Source organism: Copadichromis virginalis, linkage group LG12, assembly GCF_057382275.1.
Source record: "Copadichromis virginalis isolate Kocher_CV1m ecotype Utaka linkage group LG12, C_Virginalis_male_GT1.1, whole genome shotgun sequence".
Lineage (NCBI taxonomy): Eukaryota > Metazoa > Chordata > Actinopteri > Cichliformes > Cichlidae > Copadichromis > Copadichromis virginalis.
This window is the reverse complement of record NC_140629.1, coordinates 1247057-1273927: the sequence shown is the minus strand read 5'-3', so window position 1 is coordinate 1273927 and position 26871 is coordinate 1247057. Positions and strand designations below refer to the sequence as shown.

The 26871-nt window shown below is 41.2% G+C and overlaps 1 protein-coding gene across 1 annotated transcript in view; it reads left to right on the top strand.

Annotated features, from left to right (window-relative positions):
* npr3 (natriuretic peptide receptor 3) overlaps nt 1-17593 on the top strand; it is a 30431-nt gene extending 12838 nt beyond the window's left edge. Inside the window, exons 3-9 of the mRNA XM_085474289.1 lie at nt 7778-7900; nt 9513-9688; nt 11422-11557; nt 13439-13533; nt 13623-13755; nt 13838-13922; nt 14321-17593. Of these exons, the coding sequence (XP_085330415.1) occupies nt 7778-7900; nt 9513-9688; nt 11422-11557; nt 13439-13533; nt 13623-13755; nt 13838-13922; nt 14321-14432 (860 nt within the window). The 3' untranslated portion in view covers nt 14433-17593. The remainder of the gene's footprint in view (nt 1-7777; nt 7901-9512; nt 9689-11421; nt 11558-13438; nt 13534-13622; nt 13756-13837; nt 13923-14320) is intronic.
* Nucleotides 17594-26871: the final 9278 nt, after the last annotated feature.

Here is a 26871-nt window from a genome sequence, read left to right as displayed (position 1 = left end):
CCACCATTTTGACACCAGAAATGTCTTGGTTGGTAACTGTATGTCCACATGTACAGTAATGTTCACATTCAAAAGCATTCCAGTAAAAAGCAAACAAGTTTTTGTTTCTTTACTGTTTACTACAGGAGGTACAGTAGAAACACGGTATGATAGGACAGAGAAAGTTTTACACTATTGCTTACAGTGAACAAAATATCCATGAAACACACAAGAGCATTCTGAACAAAAAAACAACAGCAAAAAGCCAAGATAAAAAGGGGGGGAGGGGGGCTAAAAAAAAGGCAAAAAATTTGCATCTAATCTCTGCGATCTTCAGGGTTAGGCCACATGTTTTCATCAACATCACATCTGATGTTATCCAAGTCGATGCACCTGGGATAAAACCGCCTGGTATGTCGGATCCACCCTTGGCAATCGTCAACTGTGATGTCCCTGGAGCCAGCATCCATGGCTTCAAGGAGGGACATCTGGTCATGTGGCTGATGGTCATAAACCTTCCACCTCCATGCAGAAAAGAACTCCTCTGGGGTTGAGGAAAGGTGAATAGGGTGGAAGGAAGAGACTTACCAGTCTTGGGTGGACTTCAAACCATGTTGTTATTGCTTGCGAGTGATGGAAAGCCACATTGTCCCAGGTAATTACAAAGGTCCTCATGTTTTCACCCTCCTGACCCTGCTCTGGAACCAGGCGCTGGTGGAGATCATTGAGAAAGGCAAGCAAGCGCTCTGTATTATAGGGTCCAACCTGACATCTGTGAAGGAGTAATCCTGCATTTGCAATTGCTGCACACATGGTAATGTTTGCCCCTCTCTGTCCTGGCACATCAACTGTGGCCCTTTTTCCAATTACATTTCGTCCACGTCGACGCCTTTTGGCCAGATTGAATCCTGCCTCATCGATGTCTATGAATTCATGAGGGGCCTGGTTGGCCTCCAATTCCATAACTCTCTGAAACAAAGTTTATGTAAGTCATGTTAGTACTGTATACCATACTGTACTGTAACCTAGTATTGTTTAGGTTACCTACTTGCAAAGTGCAAAGCTTATAGAACTGGACATTGGATTGAATATACACTATACCTGGACATATTGTCGTCGTAGCTCCTTGACCCTCTCTCTGTTCCTCTCAAAGGGAACAGTGTAGAGCTGCTTCATCCGCACTCTGTGTTTGGACAATGTCCGCATAATGGTTGTGAGGCTGATTCTATCGATATTGTCAAATATCTCATGGTCCGCCACAATTCTAGTTTGAATTTCACGCAGTTTTATTGCATTATTTGCAGTAACCATTTCTACAATGGCAAGCTCCTGATCATTACTGAGGAGCTTTCCTCTTCCCCCAGAGGGTGGAAGACGTTGCATTCTTTAGAAAGACAGAAAATTCAACATATGCATTACTGTATGACCATATTGACATGTCAAGTGAGAATAGAAACAATCCATGTAAAATGCAATACTTACCTGTTGGTTTGTTGAAAGATGCGTATAATGGAGGCAACCGTTGACCGCCTCAAATTGGGCTGCACTCTTTCACCAGCCTCTCTTAGTGAAAGACCATGGTTGATTACATGGTCAATGATAGTGGCATGAATTTCATCACTGACTACTGTTCTTGCAGCCCTTGGAATGCCACCACCACGCATTCTTACACCTCTACCTTGCCCTCTCCTTGGGCCTTCTCTTCTCCCTGGGCCCCTTGCTCTTACTCTTCCTCGATCAGACATTACAGTGTTTGTCTTTTTTTTGTTTCCAAAAACATCACTCCTCAAGGTCTTGCCTTATAAACCCCACTGAGTCTAAGCCAGAATGGAAGAAGCTGTGGTTGGCCCAATTTACCCAACATAAATCAGCTGTGTGTCAATTATTCAATTGTTTGTTTATTATCAGCTGAGATATATTTTTGATATTGATATTGTTTTTGTACTGATATCATTGCAGAGGCAGAGGTTTTTATACTGTATCTAAGGTTTGGAATATTGTTTTTGCGATTGTGGGATGTTGTGTGTTAACATTCGTAGATACTACAAAAACAGTCCATAATTTTGTTGGGAGGTATAGCTTGTCTGTTAAGAAAATGTAAGCATTGTGGAAATGTGTTCACTGACTGCATATTGGGTGAACACGACATGAAATGTGTGAATGGTATGGCCACAACAGACCGATGCTGTGCTAATTGTGTTTAGAGTTTTGCAAATGTGACAACTGTTTGGACAAACGCTTGTTAGCGACTGAAAAAAACTGTAACCAATAACATTAATTATCAGTGTTAAATTATGTGATTAACATATGCTAATATTATCCTAAATGCTAAACGCTGCCTCCTCTCTGGGTGTCTCCTGTTGTTCTTGTTGCTAATAGGAATTACGCCATGGTTAGATATTTTATCACGTGAGACTGAACAGGTGTTTTCTAAAACAAAGCTTGCAAACCTGGTTCTACATTGTTTCTTGTGTTTTTCTAAAAATGTTAACTATGTATTTTTATCCATCTACACAGTAAGGAAATAATGTTTCTTTACTGTTAGAGTAAAAAGGTTTATACACTGTTACAGCTTAACTACAGTCTCAGCTCATCAGTCCAAGCTCATCAGTTCCTCTAGGAATGGTGGTGAGAAGTACAAAAACTGAAACACTACCATGACATTAATACTCCTCCTGGGCACCATCTGCTCCTCTTTACATGTTCAGGTTACCGTAGGCAACTAATAATATGTCATCAGCCATCAGTTTCTCCCCACCAGGTCTGGAAAAAGCAGTGCCTGTGTGTTTGTAATTGCATTATGGATAGAGCTGTGGCTGTGGTATACAACACTAGATTCAGACCCACTTCAGGTAAACGTTGACATATGCAGTTTCCTTCATACTCTTCCAGCTTTCTCAGATGTGTTGCCATTGAAAAATAAGACACAGATGAGATTTTCATCAAATGTAAAAGTTTAAAGATTTGATATGTTTCCTCTGTTTGACTGAGAGCCACATGTTGGGTTATTACTTTAGACCGTGTCCCAAATTCCCAGAGCTGATATTGTACAATAAAACCTTAAGTCAAGCTGGGTGTCATGTTTCTATGTTGAATGAAGCGTGAAGCACAGATTTGAAGAGTAATATTATTTTTCTAAAGGCTTCATTTATGCTTTTAAACCATGAATATTAAAGGCAGTGAATCACATGTTTATCAGCTTCAGTTTCAGGCTGTCGTCAGCTTTGCCCGTTATAATCTGACGATCCAGCTTCTCAGATTTGATTGGTTTTTTGAGGTGATGTCATTTGGAATTTGATCCTTTAGTTTGATTTTCCTGATAACTGAAAAACTTTATTGTTTCATACTCAGTTTGAAATGCAAATAAAATTACAATGTAAGATGTAGGGTTAGGGTCAGGGGTTAGTTTTAGCTTAGTTTTAGTATATAAAGGCAAATGGCTCTCATGCTCAAATTAAACCTTTTGTTGCTAATGCACAACCAAGTCCTCCAGTGGTACTTCTGAGTAAAAAAAACTCATAAAATATGTATGTGGGGTAATCAGGTTGTTAGTTTTTAACTGTTGTAAATTGGCAACACCTGCCTTGAGAGGGTTAATCAAGAATTGAGCTGCGGTTGTTCGAAGTCCTCGATAGGGACTGGCGGCAGCTCCCGGGCCTGGCAGATCCCCCCGTGTACTAATGAGAGAACACGGGGGGATCAACGCGAACGAACAGCTTGTAGAACTGGGCTGGGGGTGCGGGTCATATATAGAAAATACACGGAAGGGCCGTGTTTGGAGGCGTGATCCGCCCCTGAAATTTTCATAATTTATCTCCAATAATTCAAAACTATGTGCTTCTCCCAACATATGCAAACAAAAAACCCAAACTATTTGTTATAGATGATTTTGTAACATCACATCATAAAGATTCTAACACAAACTGAAAATAAAGCACCTTTCTTGTGATTGGTTCATTTCCACTGTTAGTCCATGTGAGACCTGCACTCTGATCCTGAATCTGTATGAAGGACAGAACTCCTCCAGGGCTCCGGTAGGACTCGAGATCCACTTTGACTCTGCGACCACAAGTGACTTGATAATCAGGCTGCAAGATTCAGACAGTGATATGTACCCCAGGACTATAATAATAAGGAGAAACAGTTAGTCAGGAAATAAATATTGATTTCTGTATCTTAAGGACTCTGTTTAACTGACCTACATATACATATTTAATTTCCACCCTCCTTTCTTTTCCTTATCCCGTTCACCTGTCTGACAAGCACATCCAACATCACTGCTTGTTGTTTTATGGAAATGGCATTGCAATTTGCCTCTGCCCATTTTGACTATGTTATATTTCGAAAGCTAACAGGCGAAACAGGGCATCTGAAATACAGTGTGGGCACTCAGTAAGTGCTCCATGTGCTGGCCCATTCCTGAGTTCATTTGTAACGAGCATCAGCGCTCCAGCAAAAAGGAAAATCCAGAAGTTTTGAAATATTGCTGGCTGCAAGCGCTGCCCCGTGGAATGGCTTGCAGAGCATATACAGGGCCAGTAGTGTGTAGAGCCCAGTGTAATTAAAGGGTGCTACAGTGCTGGCAGTACTGAGGTGAAGTTTGTCCCACTGACTCAAGGGATATTTCAGGAGGTGTGTTTAAGTGACAGAGTTGTGAGGAATGTTCCAGCGAGACTCTGAATCTTCCTTATTAGACGGGGCGCTGGGGTTACTGTTTTTCAATTGCAAGCCTTGTTTGTGCAGCCATGTGTTTGTTGGTTTATTTATTTTTAATCACTGGGACACCAGAGGGGAAAAAAACCCTTTTATACAACCCAGCAAAATCCTTCGTTACATTTGACTTTTTCCTCCTCGGCTCACTTCATTCATTTTGATCATTAAATATTTAAAGTAAACAGAAAAGGCTCTGCGGTCTACAGAGCAGTGAGGAGTCTCTTTACTAACATGGATTTCTTAAATTCTTCAGATGATTATCTTTAAATTCCTGCAATTAATATGCAAATCAGGGTGCTTTATATGAACTCTATTAATTTGATTAATTTTTTTTCCTAGTTTTCGAGGACTTTGCATTGTTGAATTGAATAATAATAATAAAAATTTTACAATTACAATTTGAAAAGTGGTCAGTTTTTACTTCAAAGGCATTCGAGAAACACCGACTCCCAGCGTGTTGGAGTGTGAAGACCAGTCAAATGTAAAATAATTTAATTTTATATTAAATCAGTATTCCACAAGTGTGAATAAAGTGTGCACACTTGCTCACAAAGTGCTGTTGCTGTTTCACTCATAGTTTAGTGACTTTTTCTGCACTTTAACTTTAACTCCAGAGTTCGTTTTGGAGCTTGAACAAATGCACTGGACAGCGTGGACAGATGAGAAGAAGCTGCATCTGTATTTGTTCATCTATTCGCTGAGATTAAGTTACACATGAAAGTGCATCCAAAGAGAACCAGCATCTCCTGAGCATGTCTCAGTTCAGTTTGTACAGCACCAAATCACAACAGGATCAAGACGTTTTATATTTGAAGTTAAAGATGCTACAATAATGTCTCCACACTGTATGTGTGTAAAGCTTTCTTCTTTTGAGAAAAATACAAATCCAGCACTGATCCTGACTTGCAGTGAATCAAACTGTAAAAAACGTAGTGTGGTCCATTTCTAGCACTGACATATACGACTCCCATTTCAGCACCAGTCTACCAAAGCATGTGCTTACCCGTGCCACGGACATCACAGCTTTTCCAAAGAGCAAAAGGGAAAAAGACACAGTTGTGTTGTGTTTAAACTTAAACGTCCTCTAATCAGCTTGTTATGGTTTACTGCTTACACACATGTCTCTTTTTTCTCAGGGCATATTAGTGTGTCAGGCCACCAAGCAGCTGGTACTTCTTATAACAAGTGAAACAATGTAGGACTCATATAAACTCTGCATTGTAATGGTCTGCACAATGCAACTACTTTGGTTGTGAAAGAAGGATCGCTGGCTCCTCCGAGACAAGATGCTGAAGTTGCCTTCAAGAGATAAGTTGCCTCCAGTGCAGCTGTTTTAGTTTTAGACTAAAGTCCTGGTATGAAAGCGTGTGAGACTGGACGAATAAGACTTTTACTAGAAAGTGCTTTGGAGAAAAGCACCAGTACCAGTTTCAATTTTATAGAAGTCCACTACTCAACAGAACTTGAAACATCCAATAATAATTATAATAATAATCCAATAATGTTGATCAAATGACAATGAGTGGCAGTGGATACAGTTACATACAGTAAAAGCAAGTGAGGTGTGTCCCTAAGTGCAGGAGTCTTGGAGTGTTGTTCCTGAGAAAGACACAGTGAACAGTGAACCTGCACCTAGCTTTGACTGTGTTTCATCGGTACACAGCTTCTTAATGCTCCGAGTGCTCAGCAAGAGTAGAAAAGCACTATTTAAATGTGTAGTTGATGTGTTGCGTGTTTTCCTGGTTGTTCTACAGTCCAAGCCCCTGGCAGTGATTGAGGTGGTAAACCAACACATTATATTAAGTATATAAAGGTTACGAAATATAGGTTTCATCTATGTAGTGTATTAACTCCATCTTAGAAACAGGAGCTTGTACATCTGGAGACAACTTGGTTGTTTGTGTTGATATGAGTCAGCTGTGCAGTTCAGTATCTGATCAACATACCTCTTGAGCACCTTCCTCTTTAGGATGTGTTCTCAGGCATGCTCAGCTGGTACCATGCTGGCCCCTGTCCACATCTCCATATGAACACCAAATACTGGGAAATGGAAGAAGCTGGGCTGCTGTAATGAATCTTTTCCTTACAGTTCATTAGTGTGTACCTAAATGCTTAGTCTGTTGTGCAGCGACATCAAGCAGCCCAGCAGGATCAGTAAGTTCTTAATCTTGAAGATCGAATCACATTTTGAAATGAAATATGAGTCATGATGCACTCTGTACAGACAGCTTGATTAAGTTAAAAGCTTATCTGCTCCATCAGATGTGAGGACGGTGTCTGACTAACATGACTGATTAAACTGAAAATATACAGTTTAAGTAACAGCACTGATTGTGCCAATGTGGCCCAAAAGCAGCACACTGCATGGAGTCCATCAGCTGATTAGCTTTAGCCAGCTGTCTCTGACGGCAGCTGGTCCAGTATCTGCTCCATCTGCAGGCTCTAATCAGAGTGACGTGCATCCAGGATTACACACCACACATCCACTGGTTACATTTTGTGTTGGAAATAGTCCACAGAGCGCTCTGTGTATACGTGCACATCAGGCCTGATGCTTACAGTAATAATTATCAGCAGCTGTGCTGGAGATAGGCTTGTAGTAAATTTCTTACTGTTTTCACTTTGATGGTTCTTTTCATCATTTGAAGCTATGTGAGGTATGTGTGTTAGAATTTGATTAACATGATATGCTCCTCAAAAAAGAATTACATCTGGGACATGTGGGGTTCGATGCTATTGTGGAGCACTAACCTGCACATCGAGAAAGATTGTAACTGGCTACACAGTAAATTACATGCATTAAATATCTGATGTGCTTGGAATGAAAATCTGTCAGGAACTACGATTATTTGATGACTGTGTGAAAAATGTATACAAGTGTGGCAAAACCACACCACCCACCCGACTGTGAATCCGACTGAATTGTTATTATTTTCACTATTATTTGTGGAGCTTGGGTTATCTTTTAACGTAAATTACACTAAAGCTTACCTAAATTAATTTTCCCTTTTCATAACTTATTGTGTCCAAATAAACTGATGAGCCTATTAAATGACTTTTTGTCTCTGTCTGATTTTCTCTGCAGTGGTGATTATGTGCATGGGAGCAGAAAAAATAAGAGAGATCATGCTGGCTGCACACAAACGACAGATGACAACTGGCAAATGCATATTCTTTAATGTTGAACTCTTTAATGCCTCTTCTTATGGTAAGTTAACATCCATTACCTTAAATGTGTCTAACATACATATTTAAGGTAAATAATTATTAGAAAGCACTGGCATTGTCTGTCAAGGTTTGTTAAAGTGTGTACCAGTTAAGTAAGGTGGTTGGTGCCTGCGTGGTGGTAATCGCCAAACCAGGTGGACAAAGGTGAAGGGAGCCATTGGGCCGAAGGAGGAGTCCTATCGGGCTTGGTTAGCCTGTGGGACTTCAGAGGCAGGTACTGACAAGCCAAGAGGAACACAGTTCGGGCAATGACTGAACCAAAAACTCAGGTGTGGGAAGAGTTTAGAGAGGCAATGGAAAAAGACTTGTGGACTGCCTTGAAGAGTTTCTGGCAAACTCAGGCGACTCAGGAGGGGTACAAGTGCTGGTGGAGCACTGCTGACTTCAACTGGACGTTGTAAAGCTGTCTTGGTTGACACACCTCTACGATGGCGATCAGGAGTGGTACCTTTGGACTGGCAGACCAGGGTGGTGGTTCCCATCTTTTAGAAGACGGACTGGAGGGTGTGCTGAAACTATACGTTGATCACACTCTTCAGCCTCTCCGGGAAAGTCTATGTCACGGTGCTGGAAAGGAGATTACGTCTGTTAGTCGAACCTCGGATACAGGAGAAACAATGCAGTTTTCTTTCCCGTCAGAGAATACTGGTCCAGCTCTTTATCCTCTCGTGGATACGTGAGGGAATGAGAATCAGCACCTCCAATCTGAGGCCATGGTCCTCAGACGGAAAATGATGGAGTGCCCACTCAAGTCAAGTCAAGTGGCTTTATTGTCAGTAAAACCATGTGTACACAGTGAAGCGTTCCTCCGAAGCCATGGTGCTACATACAACAGACAATCAACACAGGACTACATAAAGACGGAGCATTGTGCAAAAAGTAACTTGATGTGTAAATGTGTGTGTGATAAAAAGCACAAAAACAACATCATTTAGTCCGAAGTGGTCGTTGCGTTCATGAGGCTCCGGGTCAGGGACGAGTTACCTCTCCCTTAGAGATAGGGTGAGGAGCCGCTGCTACTCCACATCAAAAAGAACTAGTTGAGGTGGTTTGGAAATTTGACAAGGATGCCTCCTGGGTGCCTTCTGTTTGAGGTGGTCCAGGCATGTCTCACAGGAGGAAGCCCTGTGGGGGATCCAAGACAGGCTGGAGAGATTGTATCTCTTGGCTGGCCTGGGAATGCCTTGTTGTTCCCTCGGACGAGCTGGAGGTGGCCAGGAAGAGGGAGGTCTGGGCTTCTCTGCTTAGGCCGCTGACCAAGCGACCCAGCCTTGGATTAGTGGAAGAAAATGGATAGATGGATGGATATTAGTGACATTACCCATTTAATTCATTCAAATTAGAATAATTGCAGACTACTTTAGTTCACTTTAATTCAATTTTATTGATCTAGCACAAGTTCTCTTCTTTGTGAGGCATCAGTAGATGTGAAACGATTAAAGAAAGACTCAGTAGTTCTTAGTTCTACTTCACAGGTTTAATTTGATGGGGTTTGTGTGTAAATGTATGCTCTATGTAACAAGCAAAGCATTACATTTGTAAATTATTTGGTAAATGTAGTTTTTTTTTGTCCCTGGAAACTTAAATTCTAGGCAATGGCTCATGGAAGAGAGGTGATGAATACGACAACGATGCAAGGCAAGCCTACGCTGCTCTGAACACTGTGACTCTTCTGAGAACTGTCAAGCCTGAGTTTGAGAACTTCTCCATAGAAATGAAAATGCCTTTTGAAAAAGTAGGGCTTCATGACTGCAACGACTGTGAAAATGTAAGTATGTCTATCAATATCAGACTAAAATAAAGAAGTGTACGGCATAAGAAAACTGAGCGTAAATGCTGATATGTTTGCCTCATGGTTTAGGTAGTGATTTTGGAGGGTCAAGTGAACAGAACTAAAAAAATATGTGTGATAACTGGAACCTTACAGGACTTTTCCAGGGTTAGAATAATATATGACTAGTGTTAAAAATAGCAGTTTAGCATATTAGCTCACACTAAAACTGCTGTTAAGATTATTCCAATTCAGTTTGATTTATATAGTGTCAAACCACAACAAAAAACCCGTCTAGGTAAAGATCCTACAATAATACAGATAACCCCAACAATTAGACGACCCCCTCAGAGCAAGTACAACGTCAAACTGGTGAGTAAAACCCCAAGCATTATTTCCATATATGTCAGAGGTTTTAGGGAAGTTCAAATTGGGAAAAAGTAAAAAAAACAACAAATTGTGCCAAAAATGACAACAACAAAAAAAAAGCCACATGAAGAATATACAACATGAACAGTACAGACAGGCTGCAGTGGACTCTCACTTCAACCTTTGTATGTTATAACTTTGTTCTTTTCTGCAGCTGATTGTCGGGCCATCAGCAACACTGGAGACTGGAACACAGAGATGAGACAGACTGGACACAAAAGAGGAACTAAAATAAAGCAGCAAAAATCAAGAACTATAAATAACAAACTCATGCAGTAAAAATAACATATTTAGGAATTAGAACCTTCATTATCTAATAACTTTCTAAGACATAAGTCCAGAATAAAACTAAAGATACTTGGACAAAGACCAAGGACCATGATATCATGGGAGTCTGTGGGAATTAACTCACTTATGGAGCCTGTCAGAATCCCAGTTTTAGCCCCAGGGGCAGCAAGATTTCATACAATGGTGTGTACCACTTCTTTCAGAGACTAGCAGAAGCAAATGTGTTTTACATCGCAGTGCTATTTAAACTACAGAAAATTCCTAAAATGGGATACTTTGTAGAGGTTCTAAAAGTAGATTAAGACTACATAATAAAACCACCAAGAGAAATAATTGGATGTTTTCAGTGGGAAAAACGTTTCAACACTCATGCAGGTGACTTCTTTAGTCTCAGCTGACTGCAGGTTTCCAACCTTATAAACAGGACATTTGCACAACGAATGAAACTATAGTCCACTGTTCATTCAGTGGGCTGGTTTCAGTCACTGGAGAAGTCACTTGGATGAGTGATGGAACGTTTTTCCCACTGAAAACAGATGCAGATGAACAGAATCAACTTTTTGGGATGTACTTACCTGGATGATTGTGCACGCATCAAGAAACTTACACTTAGTCTCTTTGTCTGGCTGTATCTCAGAAGGTAGATTCTGATCAGAAGGTTCGTGGTTCGATCCCTGGCTCCCCCTAGTCTGCATGTCAACTATCCTTGGGCAAGACATTAAGTTTCTCTCCGATGTGTCCATCGGAGTATGAATGTTAGTTTAGTAAGCACTTAAAATCAAAGAAGAAAGTGCTGTGTGAATGTTGTGTGTTGTATTAAGCTTTGAGTACTGTGGGAGAGAAGCTCTATATAAGAATCAGTCCATTTACCATTTGCATATTGAGTAAATTGATAATATATTCTGTCAGTTCTTCAAAAGATAAATGTATGCAAAGCATCGTGACATCTGTCCTAAAAAGCCATCGTGATTATGTGAACAGCACAGTCACTTCATGAATTTGTTTCATGTCAGGTCAACATGTTTGTGGAGGGGTTCCATGATGCCCTGTTACTGTATACCATCGCCTTGCATGAAGCCATGAAAAATGGGTACAGCAAGAAGAATGGAACAGAGATCACCTCACGTATGTGGAACAGAACGTTCGAAGGTAAACACACGAGATGGTGTTATGTGACCATCATTTAGTCTGATGTTATTTTGTATATGATCAAATATAAACTTGCAGACTTCATATTTGCTTAACTCTAAAGCAACATCTGCACATCGACAAAACAAGAGCAATGAAGAATGAACTTTTAAATGCCACTGATGCAAAGGAGTAAAAAAACATCAGGCTGACGTGGAATTAACACTGACATTAATATACCATTGTACAGAAAATACAGTGACTGATGACTCTGCAGGTACTGTGCAAAATGATAATGATCGCTCTGAAATCATTTGCTCTCTAGAAAACTAACAAATCTGAGAAGCAGTTTTTGAACCAACTTTATGTTAGACTACTTTTAATTAACTGCTTTAGCCCACTTACAAAAAAATTCTTGTTCATGACCTGCAGCATGTTAACACTATTGGACGTAAAAATAACTTGAACTCCAATTTTGAAAACACAACCTTCTTTTTTATTTTTTTTGCTCTGACTTGTATTATGAGTCTGTGGTCTGGGAGAGAGTCTGTAACTCTCTGTCTGCAAAATACAGTAAATAATGACCAATGTTGGGCAATTAATTATATAGTTACTTCTTCAAAAAAGTAACTGAGTTTTGCAAACAGAGTTTTTTGCAGCTTTTACCTAAAAATGCAGCCAAAGCGTTTTTTAAACAAACATTTCAAACTATTTACAGAACAATCAGCTGTTCTGCATCAAATCTGATGCCACACAAATTATTTGTGCCGCTCCAAAAAATAATTTGTCCACTATGAGATGAAGGAGAACAACAGCCTGATACCTGCAGGCCTGACAGCAGCAGATGTATCACTGCTGTAACACCTGTAACACTCAGCAGTCGCCTCATTGTTCTGACACACAGGCTGGGGGAGGGGTTTGGTGTTGTCTTTGCTCACAGGCTTTCGAGCGTTTTCCTTATAAAACGCCGTTTTTACCGTTTCTTCCTGCAGTAAATATAAACAACGACAGTATTCAGGAAGAAAAACAAACATTGCAGATATTTTATCATAACTCTGGTTTTACGTGGCCGATCAACACAATTTAAAAACTGGTATAAAGTCCACACTTTGTCCGTCAGTTGTTCGTCTGTCCTGCTCACATCTCCAATGGTTGTCCACGTTGTCATTAACGTGGCTTCACTCCACATCAGCCGCTTTGCTAAAACACCGGTGTCGGCACATAAGGACGCTGTCACAGCCTGTCAACCACGTTGATTAGAATGTGAATCGCATCATTGGCTGGACTGTGGGATAAGGTGGCATCGTTCTGATCCCATACGGGAGCAGCCAGTCACTGACTAACATGCAGAACAGAATTGTTAAAGTTTTAATCTTAATTTCAGTTCAGGTTAGATTTTTTTTTGTGCGCAACACAGAGACGTGCCAGCAGAGGGAACATTGGTTGTCAGTCCACATAGTATTTTCCCAAACGTGTTGGGGATCATCAGGATACTTGTTGGTGAGATGAGCCTTTGTGTTGTTTTTGGTTTCTCCTTGGAACTCTCCCATGGATGCCATTTTTGCTCTGCGTCTTGTTGAATAATGAACTCTGACCTTAAGTGAGGCAATGAAGGCCTGCAGTTCCTTAGATGTTGTTCTAGGTTCTTTTGTGACCTCCTGGAGGAGATGTCGATGCACTTTTGGAATAATTTTGGTAGGTTAGTCACTCCTGGGAAGATTATTTAAAATCTTTGTTTAGTACTACAATTTATTTTGTGATCTGAAAGATGTAAACGTGACAAATATGCCAAAAAGGAAAACAAAACAAAAACCTTTTCATGCACTATGAGGTAGTGAGGTATCTTTCCCTCTACATTTCTGGGATTGTAGTCAAATAATGCTGCTTCATAATGGGTTGCAGGAATTGCTGGCCAAGTGTCTATAGATGCCAATGGTGATAGAAATGGAGATTTCTCTTTGATGACCATGATAAATGTTGAAGCAGGAACCTATGAGGTAAGAAGAAGCTCTAAGATCTCTAACAGGCTTCGTATTGGGAATGTGTTGTGCAGCTTAATAACAACAACAATCTGACTCATTTACAGGTGGTGGCCAATTACTTTGGTGTAAATGGGACTTTTCAGCTGTTGCCAGCATTCAACACTGAGCATTTCACTCTGAAAGGAGGGGATAAAGACCACCCTGAGAAAACCGATAAATCAGACACACCCTGTAAATGTATGTTAATGACACGTGTGACATTGATGAACAATATTTTGGTGCAGTGTTTGTTTTCACTAATGAGTGCTCGTCCAAACAGGTGGACTAGGAGTGTCAGCTTTGACTGGAGTCATAGTCGGAGCTGTTCTGGGGGCTGTGATCCTCGTAGCGTTCTACTTTTTCAGGTAAAAAACTATGTAGTCAGCTCTTCTGGACAGTGGCATGTTCTGGTGTAATTTTGCCTTGGATAAAAACTATGTACACTTCAGGAATTATATCTCAAATGAAACCTTACTGACTCAAAACTGGTTTACTTACTGAAATTAAGAAGAAATGAAAACTTCAGAGTTAATCAGCAGTCACATCATCAAACACTCAAGTGAAGGACTTTCATATTAGATTTTCCTGATTTATTTTGCATGTTATAGCGTTTTAACTTTAGCCCCTGCTTTCAGAGGTCTCCATGACTTTGCTGAGTATGATTTAATGGTGAAAGAGAGGAATTAAAGTAAAAGTTGTAGAGGAAAAACAAACATATTGAAAGACATCGTTTTCTACTTTATTTTGAATCCTTCTTGTGCAGAAAAAACTACAGAATTACCATTGAGCGTCGCACACACGGCGAAGAATGTGACTCTGGGAAGCATCGTCAGCTACGAGAAGACTCCATTAGGTCAAACTTCTCAGCAGCATAATGAGAGGCTGACACAGTCCATGGAGAATCGCACATGTGACCAAAGACTTTGCAGTGGCTGTCAGTAGACCCACAGTGTTAATCATGAGACACTCGTTTTTGTGTCCTTTGATGTTTTGACTTATAACTCAGGACAGCTGTAACAGTCACAAAGCACCACTCACTTGGATTTTCCCCCACACAAAGGTAAATGATTGTATTGGTGTTTCATGATATTTGGCCACAATGTTCTTTGAGGTTTTTCTAGGCATCTGTTATTATTATTATTATTATTATTATTATTATTATTATTATTATTATTATTATTATTATTATTATTATTATTATTCACACCATTCTAACTAATAACTGTGAATAATTCAAAACAGACGGCATATTTAACACTATATTGGCATGCACTACTAGCAGAGTTGTTGAGATCTATTTTTACCTTGCAGTTTTAAAAACAGTGTATACATGTAGTAAACCTAAATGTCATCTTAACACTTTAAGGATATAACAGAGCTACAGGGGTATAGACTCGATCTATATCAATAGGTGATAAGCTACTGATCTTGAGCTACAGATACTGTAAGGTTTTCAGTCCATTACAACATTGCTGCAGTCTGGTAGCCTCCATACAAATCATGCTCCATCAGTTTTCTAATCATGCTGATTTCTAATGATTGTTTTCTTTTAAATAATTTTATTTGAAAAATTCCTCATATAATTAATTCACCACCTGAAAAGATACTAAAGATATTTTTACTGATAATGTGTACTTTACGTTGCATTTTTATTACTGGTTCTTTATGAAACTTTAATATAGCAGTAAACAATATTTTCTGTGTAAAGATGTGTATAAAAGCATAATTGCAGAGAATCACTTCACACTTCCTGTCTGTGTCTTGCAATACAAGCGTCTCATACATGACATTTCACGAGTCCTTACCTTTGAAACACTGTTCTGGTTCATAAAGAGACACGTGAAAGTGAAAGTGAGATGACAGAGTACACTCAGCCCCAAAACCCAAAGTAGTAAAAACAATACTTTATTCATATTTACTTACTTTCAGCATCCCTGCTGTTCTCCTCTGTGCTCTCTTTCATTCTGTGTGTCTACATCGCCTTTGAGGCTGTAAATAAATTGCAAAGAGAAGAGAAAGGCGACCTGATATTTTTGACACTTGTCTCACTTTCAATGAACTGATGTCCGTAAACACAAATCTGGACAGGAGCCCAACAGCACATGATCACCAAGGCCAAGTTTTTTGCCAAACAAGAATAAGTTATTAGAAGTAAGTTATTGTTATTAAGGGCGTATTGTTGAGACATTCATTAATTAGTTAGTGGTTTATTTATATTAGTACAGTCGTGGTTTTTAGTAACATAAATAAGCTCTTTTCTACAGGCTGTTTAATAAAGAGATCTATAGATAAGGTTGCTAGCTTACTTGTTGAGGTTGTACGCAGGGGAAAATCATTTCAGCAAGAACTGATTTATTGTTTATCATTTCGTTAAAAAAAGCAAACAAAAACAATTTTATTCTTAAGCACTGGGTTATTTTTTTTAATCTGTGTGTAATATTATTATAATGACTCCTGGCATGTGGTTGTTTAGGATGACTGAACATTGAACGCGGTGTGTTTAATTTATTTCTTGTAAATTATAACATCTATTATGTTACATATTTCGCTCAATTTTGAATTTATAATAAGTTTGTATTTTCTTGTTATGATTATTTCTAAAGCATACTTTTACTACAATAATAGTTCAGTTGTACCCTACAAATACTTCTCACGTATCACTTATAATACAAATATAGGGAATTCTTTATAAGCCAGTGTTAATGTTGATATTATTTTAATTAGAGTATACGTTGTGATAGGAATACAGTTTATCCTACGTCATTAAACTTTTGGTTTGTCTGAAATGTCATCAACATTGTTTTGTTTAATAACATGCAAATAATGAATAATGAGAATAAAAAGTGATATTGAATTCTTTATGAGCATTCAAAGGCCAAATAATACAAGACAATGATGGAGCAGGTTTATCACATTTCATAGTAAATTTAAAGTTATAAAACTATTTGATATCATACCGACTGACAATATGTTTCTTTGACAAAGAAGAGGACAAGAAGTGACTTACTGTTGTTTAGTGAAACGAGATAAGCAGCAAACGGAAGTAAATTCCAGTGATGTAACAGAACTTATCATTAGGCAGGTTTTATGGCAAATGCATATGAACACATGGGAAATAATATTCTATGGGACCTACAACATACAATGCAAAAAGAAAGAAATTGAACGTTTTCTGCTAAAAGGTGATTAAAAAACAAGTTGAGTGCTTTGTGTTTAATGATATTTTTAAGAGATCTTATTTCTTTTCCTTTTCTTTCCCTCTACTTTTTGATTCAGTTTAGACCAGTGTTTCCCAACCTTTTGGAGACACGACACATATTTCACATTAGGAAAATCACACAGCACACCAGCAAACAAAAATGTCACAAAAAGCATGTTGATAATTTTTCCCCGCACACCAGGTTCAGCAGAGTTGGCTCAGTTTGTCCGCAGTATATCTTTTTTGCCTTCTTTTGACCACTACTCATGCTAGGGCCTTCATCCTGTTTGGAATAGTGGTGCGTCGGTCGCGAACGAAACGGCTCTTAGAGCCAACTTTTTGAAGTGAACGACGTGAGCCGTGGGTTTTTTTTTTCTTTCTCTCACCCTCTCTCTCACACTTTTTTTCCACTCCACTCCGCACGTCAGCCTTGTGCTTAGCACTGGGAAAGCACAAGTCTCGCAGTAGCACAGGAACAGAGCGGGAGACAGAGAGAGAGAAAGAGAGCCGGGGACAACAACGTCACATTAGAAAGGTATAGTAATCATCCACAACTATTTTCAGATGCGGATGATAAAGGATTCAGAAAGTTTATTCATGCAGGTCCATATGACAGAGAATGTGCATCTTCTTTTTGTTTTATATTTTTTCATATTTATATTTAATTGTGTTGTGGTTTGCAGTGTTTTGTGTTGTTTCACTTTAAATTTGTTTTCAAAGGAAAAAGCTGAAAATGTAAATAGTTAAAAGTTGAAATGTAAATAGTTGGTTTTTGTATTATATGATTTATTTATTACATTTTATGTGGAGTGAATAAATAAAAGTATATTTACGGTGGCCCCTACAGACAAAACACGTCCAAACTCCAAAACACGTAAAAACTTCAAAACACGTAAAAACTCAGAAGCACATAAAAACTCAAAACACATACAAAACACAACAGAAGTCCTCCAGGATGCTAGGGGCAGTGTTGAGCTTTTGTTACCTAGTGGCTACACAAGCCAGAAAGTACCAACGACCGGATTTGGTGTGTGGTAGTAACAGGTAAACATTTTTTTTAATTATTTGAATATATATATGAGTGCCTGTGTATAAATACACAAACAATACACGCATGCTTTCGATTGTGTAATTTAATGATCTAGGTAGCTCTGTTGTGGAAGTTCAGTTAACGCTAGAAATGTGTTTTGGAGTTTGTACGTGCTTTGTCTCTAGGGGCCACCGCATATTTTTATATATAAACATATATAAATACATTAGTAATTCCTTTCGTGCATAATGTTATATTATTGTTAATAATTAATTAATTAAAGCAACAAAATAACCTGAAGAGCCGGTTCGGAGCCGAAAGAGCCGACTCTTTTTAATGAGCCGAACCAAAAGAGCCGGTTCTCCAAAAAGAGCCGGAAATCCCATCACTAGTTTGGAATTTTCTCCAGGACCCAGGTCAGATTGACTACTTTTTCTTTTCAAATATCTACTGCTAATAAGCACTGCGTTGTCTCACTCACAAGATGACTTTTATGCAATTTCTTCTTTGTCTTCTGTTTTACTGGCAGTTGGCAACCTATTTAATTGGAGCAAGAAGTTGTACTTCCCTCTAGTGGAAGAGAATGTAATTGTTCTGCCTGTTCGCTTGGAGCAGGGTTGTCCAACTCCAGGCCTCGCGGGACGGTGTCCTGCAGGTTTTAGATGTGTTCTTGATCCAACACAGCTAATTTAAATGGCTAAGTGACCTCCTCAACATTTCCTGAAGTTCTCCAGAGACCTGGTAATGAACTAATCATTTGATTCAGGGGTGTTTTACATCACTGTAAAAGAGCAACTCTGCAGCAGAGACATTGAGCTGTTAGCCGTTAGCATGCGTCCGTACTACCTGCCCCGGGAGTTCTCGCATGTTATCGCGATAACAGCGTATGTCCCCCCCTCGGCCAACGCGGATGCAGCCTGTGACTCTCTCCACTCTGTGGTCAGCAGACTGCAAACACAATCACCGAGAGCCCTTCTCATAATATCAGGGCACTTCAATCATGCCTCACTGGACTCCACACTGCCCACCTTCACCCAGTATGTGACCTGCCCAACCAGAGTCAATAAAACACTGGACTTACTGTATGCCAATGCAGAAGAGGCATACAGTTCATCACCTCTCCCTCCCCTGGGCAGATCTGATCACAACCTGGTGCACCTTGTCCCTGTGTATGAGCCCTTAGTGCGCAGGGAGCCACCAGCCACCCGCACAGTGCAGAGATGGTCAGAGGAGAGCGAGGAGGCTCTTAAGGATTGTTTTGAGTCGACTGTGTGGGAGGTGATTTGTGATGACCACGGTGAGGACATCGACAGCCTTACTACATGCATTACTGACTATATAAACTTCTGTGTGGATAACACTGTACCTACCAGGACTGTACGGTGTTTCTCCAACAACAAACCTTGGATTACCCCAGAAATTAAAACCGTCCTCAAGCAGAAGAGGAGGGCCTTCAAATCCAGAGACAAAGAGGAGTTGAAAAGGGTGCAGAGAGAGTTGAGGGGACTGATAAGGAATGGGAAGGACAGCTACAGGCAGAAGATGGAGAACCAGCTTCAACAAAACAACGTTGGTGAAGTCTGGAGAGGCCTCAGAACCATCTCGGGCCACAAACAGCAGAACTCTCTGCCTGGGAGGGATGTGAGATGGGCAAATGAACTGAATCATTTCTTCAACAGATTTGACTCAGCCATGAGGCAGTCTGCAACATCGGCTGCAGACTCACCCACCCCCACTGCTGCTGTTCCACCTCTGACACTTCACACCTCCTCTATTCACCCTGCTCACTCCTCCCCACCCCCAACAACAGCATCCAATACACACTCAACACAAGGCTCCAGCCTGTCTCTCTCAACCACCCAGGTTAGGAGGGAACTGAGGAGGATTAATGGCAAGAAGGCAGCGGGTCCAGATGGCATCAGCTCGAGGGTCGTCAGGTCCTGCGCGGACCAACTGTGTGGGGTGATGGAGCACCTCTTCAACCTGAGCCTGAGGTTGGGAAGAGTCCCACAGCTCTGGAAAACCTCCTGTGTTGTACCAGTGCCAAAGACTTCAAGCCCCAAGGACCTCAACAGCTACAGGCCGGTGGCTCTGACATCCCACCTGATGAAGACCCTGGAGCGGTTGGTCCTGGCTCAGCTTCGGCGCCTAATAAGCTCATCACTGGACCCACTTCAGTTTGCCTACCAGCCTGGCATTGGAGCGGATGATGTCGTCATTCACCTCCTACATCGTTCCCTCGCTCACCTGGAGACCGCTGGAAGCACTGTGAGAATCATGTTCTTTGATTTCTCCAGTGCCTTCAACACTATTCTTCCCTCGGTTCTAAAGGACAAGCTGGTGAACTCTGGAGTGGACCATCACCTCACTACCTGGATCCTGGACTACCTCACCGACCGACCACAGTATGTGAGGACTCAGGGCTGTGTGTCGGACAGGGTCGTCTGCAGTACGGGGGCCCCACAGGGAACGGTTCTGGCTCCGTTCCTCTTCACCATCTACACTGCAGACTTCTCCCACAATTCCACCCAGTGCTTCCTGCAGAAGTTCTCTGATGACTCTGCAATAGTCGGCCTCATCACTGATGGGGACGACAAGGAGTACAGAGGTCTGACCCAAGACTTTGTGGACTGGTGCCAGCTGAACTACCTCCAGATCAACGCCAGTGAAACCAAGGAGCTGGTGGTAGACTTCCACCGGCACAAACATCCTCCACTGCAACCACTGAACATCCAAGGTATGGACATTGAGGCTGTGGACAGCTACAGGTACCTTGGTGTTCATCTGAACAATAGACTGGACTGGACTCATAACTCAGACGCACTCTACAGGAAAGGGCAGAGCAGGCTGTACCTGCTGCGGAGACTCAGGTCGTTTGGAGTGGAGGGCCCACTCCTGAAGACCTTCTATGACTCTGTTGTGGCTTCTGCTATCTTTTATGGTGTGGTCTGCTGGGGCGGCAGCATCTCTGCTGGGGACAGGAAGAGACTGAACAGGGTGATCCGAAGGGCCAGCTCTGTTCTAGGATGCCCTCTGGACCCAGTGGAGGTGGTGAGTGACAGGAGAACGGCGGCTAAGCTGTCATCCCTGATGGACAACATCTCCCACCCCATGCAGCAGACTGTGACAGCACTGAGCAGCTCCTTCAGTGGGAGACTGCGGCACCCACGGTGTGGGACGGAGAGATTTCGCAGGTCTTTCCTCCCCACTGCTGTCAGACTCCATAATAAAGACTTTAACTGATCAAGCACACACATCCACACATGTGCAATAATACTAAGTGCAATAATCCTTTCTGTCATTGTTGTATTTTTACTCAGTTGTATATAGTATTTGTATTTGTATTCTATTTTTATCTTATTGTATATTTATTTTATTTTATTCTACTGTATATAGTATTTTATTTTATTCTATTCTGTACAGTTGTGTACTGTATTTATTCTTATTGTATTCTAATTTTTGCCTCATAACTTTTGCACTGTCCACTTCCTGCTGTGACAAAACAAATTTCCCACGTGTGGGACTAATAAAGGTTATCTTATCTTATCTTATCTTATCTTATCTTGACCCAGGGTGAGATCTAAAATATGGTAGAGTACCAATCAGGTGAAACCAGATAATCTTTCTCACGGCACACATATGTGCCATGGCACAGTGGATGGAAAACACTGGTCTAGACAACAAACACTTATTTGGGTTTCAGAAAAGATGGTAGTTTAGGTCTTAGACAATTTGAAAACCTCCGTCTCTCTTCCACAGCATGTCTTTATCCTGTCTTCCTTCTCTCACCCCAACCGGTCGCAGCAGATGGCCCCGCCCCTCCCTGAGCCTGGTTCTGCTGGAGGTTTCTTCCTGTTAAAAGGGAGTTTTTCCTTCCCACTGTTGCCAAAGTGCTGCTCATAGGGGTCATATGATTGTTGGGTTTTTCTCTGTATCTATGAAGTGCCTTGAGGCTACTTTTGTTGTGATTTGGCGCTATATAAATAAAATTGAATTGAATTGAATTGTTCCGTCACCCCTAGCTGAGCCTGCTATTCAGCCCGCAGCTCTGCCACCCATTCGGCCACCATCCTCACCCATTGATTCTATACAGGGAGAAAGTCTCACTCCAACCACAGGTGTTTCTCGTGAACTGGCAGTTTTTTAAACAGTTATTCCCTCCAGGGCCTCCCCAGAGGCTGGGTTTCAGCCCTTAGGTGATTCTGGATCCCTGGGCAGGGCCAGTGCCCTGCTGGTTTTGTGTCTGCCTCTGCTGGAAGGTACCAGGGACCACGCAGGAGGATCCAAGGGGCCCGTTCAGGAGCCTGTCTCCGTTGGAGGGACCAAAGGGCCTCCTGCAGCTTTCATCTGCCTCCGCTGGAGGGTCTGAGGGAGTGCAACCACCTGCGATTTCTGCACCGTTGCCTGATGCGCCCTCGTCTACCTCGTCGGTCCTGCCTTGTCCGGTCCTTCCTTGTCTGGTCCTGCCTCGTGTGGTCCTGCCATGTCTGATTCTGTGGCTGCCACACGACTGCCTCATTCCGACTCAGCCTGCATAACCTCGTGCACGTCTGGTTTGGTGTTCAGATAGCTGCTCTGCTCTGTGTTGGTACAGGGCATTGGAGATGATAACAGTGGGTGGACTATATTCTTAAACTTAGTTACAGCACTTTCAGAAAGACATCTACTTTGATAAAGTCTACTCTCCACCGCTGTGTAATCAATTATTGTAAATGTAAATGTTATCAGGAAATGATCAGACAGGAGAGGGTTTTCAGGAAACACTGTTAAATGTTCAGTTTCTATGCCATATGTTAAAACAAGATCTAGAGTGTGATTAAAGTGGTGGATGGGTTCTTTTACATTTTGAGAGAAGCCAATTGAGTCTAATAACAGATTAAATGCCATGTTGAGGCTGTCATTTTTAGCATCTACATGGATGTTAAAATCACCCACAATAATTATTTTATCTGAGCTCAGAACTAAATCAGATAAAAAGTCTGAGAAATCAGACAGAAACTCTGTGTAAGGCCCAGGTGGACGATAGATGATAACAAGTAAGACTGGTTTCTGAGTTTCACAGCTCTCCTAACAAAAAAATGGTCTGTATTTGTATAGCCCTTTTGTTATGGTCCTGGGTCGGTGACCCAGCGCTTTTAGTTATCATTTTCTAGTTTATGATGATGATGATTATTATTATTGTTTGAGTTCTGTGTGTTATATTTGGTCTGCCTTTGAGTCTGTCTCTGTCTATGGTGTCACCCCATCTGTTTGTGAATCTGTCTGTTTAGTTCAATGTCTTGTCTGGTTCCATGTGTCTGAGTTTCCTGTTTTATTGTGAAGGTTTGTGTCATATGTGAGTGTGATCAGTCTCGTCAGCTGTGATTTCTCCCAGGTGTGTTCCCCTCCTGTCTCTCATCCCTTGATTACTGCCGTCTGTGTATTTAAGCCCTGTGTTTCTCTGTGTCAGTGTCGCGTCGTACCCTCAACTAGCTGTGTGTTCTGCTTCTATGGCCCTAGTGTTTGGTCTCCTGCTCCAGTTTAGTGTTTCTTTCCAGTGTTTCAGTCCTTGGTTCCTCTGTTCTGACTTTTGGTTTTCTTTTGGTGAGTTTAGTTTGTACGAGGTTTTTCCCAGCAATAAAGCTGCGCCTTAAGTTTCACTTCCGTGTCTGAGTTCTGCATTTTGGGTCCACCACTCCTGCTTGCCTGCCACACAGCGATTCATGACACCTTTACTAGTCCCTAAGGACCCCAAAGCGCTTTACACACCCACACATTCACACACTGGTGATGGCAGCTACATTGTAGCCACAGCCACCCTGGGGCGCACTTACAGAGGCGCCGGACACTGGCGCCACCGGGCCCTCTGACCACCACCAGTAGGCAACGGGTGAAGTGTCTTGCCCAAGGACACAACGACGGAGCCGGGGCTCGAACCAGCAACCTTCTGATTACAAGGCGAACGCCCAACTCTTGAGCCACAATCGTCCCAACTAGACCAGGTTTCCTCCAGAAGAAGGTTTGCCAATTAGCAAAAATTAGACAGCCAGCAATTTATGGAGAACATGCGGCTAAACATGTCACTCCTGGTCTGATTGGGGAGGGGACCAGAGAAAACTACAGAGTCCCACATTGTTTTGGCAAAGGTACACACCGATTCAATATTGATTTTAGTGACCTCCGATTAGCGTAACCGGGTGTCATTACTGCCAGCGTAAAATTATAATTTTACTGAATTCACATTTGGTGGGGATAGGTTAATTGTGAGTGCGAATAGTTGTCTGTGTCTCTGTGTTAGCCCTACGACAAACAGTCTCCAATTCAGTAATCCTCCAGAGCTGCAAATATGCTAATTTTGTTACAAGTATCATTACTGCTAAAGGAGGCCGAGGAGTAACTAAACATCTGACACAATGAGCAGGAAAGTGCAGAAGGGACAGGTGAAGAGGCCATGCTGCTAGCGAGTCAGCTATGAGCTAAGCTAGGCTAGCGAAACAGTAAAGACACAATGAGTGAATACACAGAAAAGCACATGAAGATTACTCTATGACACAAGAAGTTATCTATAAGTTTTTAATAAATTGCTACGTAGATAAGCTACACAAAAACACCACTGTGTGTTGTAACAGGAAGTGATACTTTACGGCAGAAAGAGCGACCACCAAGTGACAGCGCCACCCAATGACGGAGGTCAGAAGATAATTCTTTGAGTTGAGATTAAGGCAACAGTAACTCAAATATCCACTTATTACAACCAAGCAGAAGGACCATCTCCGTACGCACAATAACCATGAAACCTTTAAACAGATGGGCTACGGCAGCAGAAGACACCTTTGGGTGCCACCATTATTAGCTAAGAATTGAAAACTGAGGCTATAATTTAGATGTTTGGACAAAGATATTGCATGGTCTGATAAGTCTTAAAATTTGCTGCAGCTTCAGATGGTAGATGGTCAGAATTTGGCACAAATTGTACTTTTCTCCTTTAATTGAGCACTTGGTTTTGACAAGAGAAGATCCATCCACAGAAGATCCATGGCTGCATGGATCTTCTGCAGCCAAAGAATGTATTTCTTTACATTCTTCTGCAAGAATGTAAAGAAATAAAAAAGAAATGTGTCTCCAGCCGGTCTGTGTCTGAATAAGAGGAATGGTATTAAGTGTTAAGATTGGTGCACCCAGAACCATAATTAATATGCAATTTTGCTGATAGTTAATTATGCTTAATTGGTTAATGCTGAACAGAATGTAATCTGGTGTAAATTCAATCAATATACTGAATAATAGTGTAGACTTCTCACTTTGTGTGTGTGTGTGTGTGTGTGTGTGTGTGTGTGTGTGTGTGTGTGTGTGTGTGTGTGTGTGTGTGTGTGTGAGAGAGAGAGACATGACATGAATGTCAGATTTTTTAAACATGATTTAATTAAATAAATTGTATTGTGTATGTTGTGACTGACAAACAGAGCCAGGAAGAGAAAATGTGAGAGAAAGTATTCCGCTGTATTTGAATTAAAAATGGATCATGTTAAAATCTCCTTGTGAGAATGACCTACACATAGATTCATTTCAAGTAAAGTTGCATAAACTAAATGAAACATGTATGACAAATCATATAGAACATATAAAGAAAGAAAATGTGATAAACTGATTTTAAAGTATAAACTGTGTTTTAAATCATGTATGTGGAGAAGCCAGATAGCTAGAGAGAGGATGGTAAGGCTTGATTGGATGTCAAAATAGGTGAGACCAGATGTCATCACAGAAGATGTGACGTCCAGAAGAAGAGGAGGTAGAAAGAATGACCAGGTGTAAAATATAAATCAGTTTTCCCTTTGTCTTCTGCGAGATGAGCAGATTGGATCTAAGGAGTTCACAGGTGCAACGACAGAGGAATCAACCGCTGCCCAAACTGTGAACTTGCTAACTGGTTTTGTATTTTTTGGCTTTTTCTCCGCTCACATGTGCCGTCGTGGATTATAGATTTCCAAAGTTTTCCGTGTTGGATTCTTATCTTCAGCATGGCTCATGGGGATAGATGCATCTTCAGCTGTGGGTCTGTCTGTTCTCTCTCCAACCTTTCTCTTCCCAAAGATCAGGACAAAATCAGAATTAAATTAATTAAGTTAAGTAACTGACCCTTGGGGCCGACTGTCCAGGCCACTGAACTAAATAATGTCATATTCCAAGACCACTGATCTAGAGGAGAGCTGCTGTTAACGGATATGGCTGATGGAGACTGAGCCTGCAAGGCTACTCAGGGCTTCCTGTTTCTTATCAGCTCCATCTGAGCTCTGCACTGCCTACTGGGTAAGACCCATAGGATCAGAGAATTGGGTTAGTTAAACAGAGAGACTTCCTGTACAGCTGGTCCCACAGATAAACACTTTATCCACATTTGTCTCATTCACCCATTCAAACACACACTCTTGTCTACATCTAAGTGCTTTCTATCTAATCGTCAGACACACACACACACACACACACACACACACACTCTAATGAATCTTGCTCAGGGATGCTTTGGCATGCAGACAGAAACAGCCGAGCATGCAACCACCAACAGCCACCGTCAGACTTGAACAGTGCATAAAAGCGTGCATCCCCTGTGCCTTATACATCTGGTTCAGGCTTCTGGTGGTGTAATAGTGTGTGGAATATTTTCTTGGCTTTCTTTGGGCCCTTGGTACTATTAGAGTATCATCAGCCAACTTGAGTGTTATTGCCGACCATGTCCATCTTTTATGGCCACACATCTTTTAGTAAGTAAAATTTATTTATATAGCACTTTTTTAAGCCAGGAATCGATTACATAATGCTTTACAGGGAGTTTAAAAATACATCAGACAGAAACAACATATTACACAAGAACATTACCCAAATGCCTGTCTGAATAGATGAGCTTTCAGCTGTTTTTCAAAAGAAGCCACAGAGTCAATGGTGCATAGAGGGGGAGGTAAACTGTTCTCAGACAGGTCCGTGGAATTGCAGACGATCAGTGGATCTAAGCATCTGGTATGGCCTCTCCTCCTCAGGCCATAAAAGTAAGAGTGAGGATTTCAAACTGATATCTGTACCTAACGGACGGAGTGATATGTGGGAATTCATG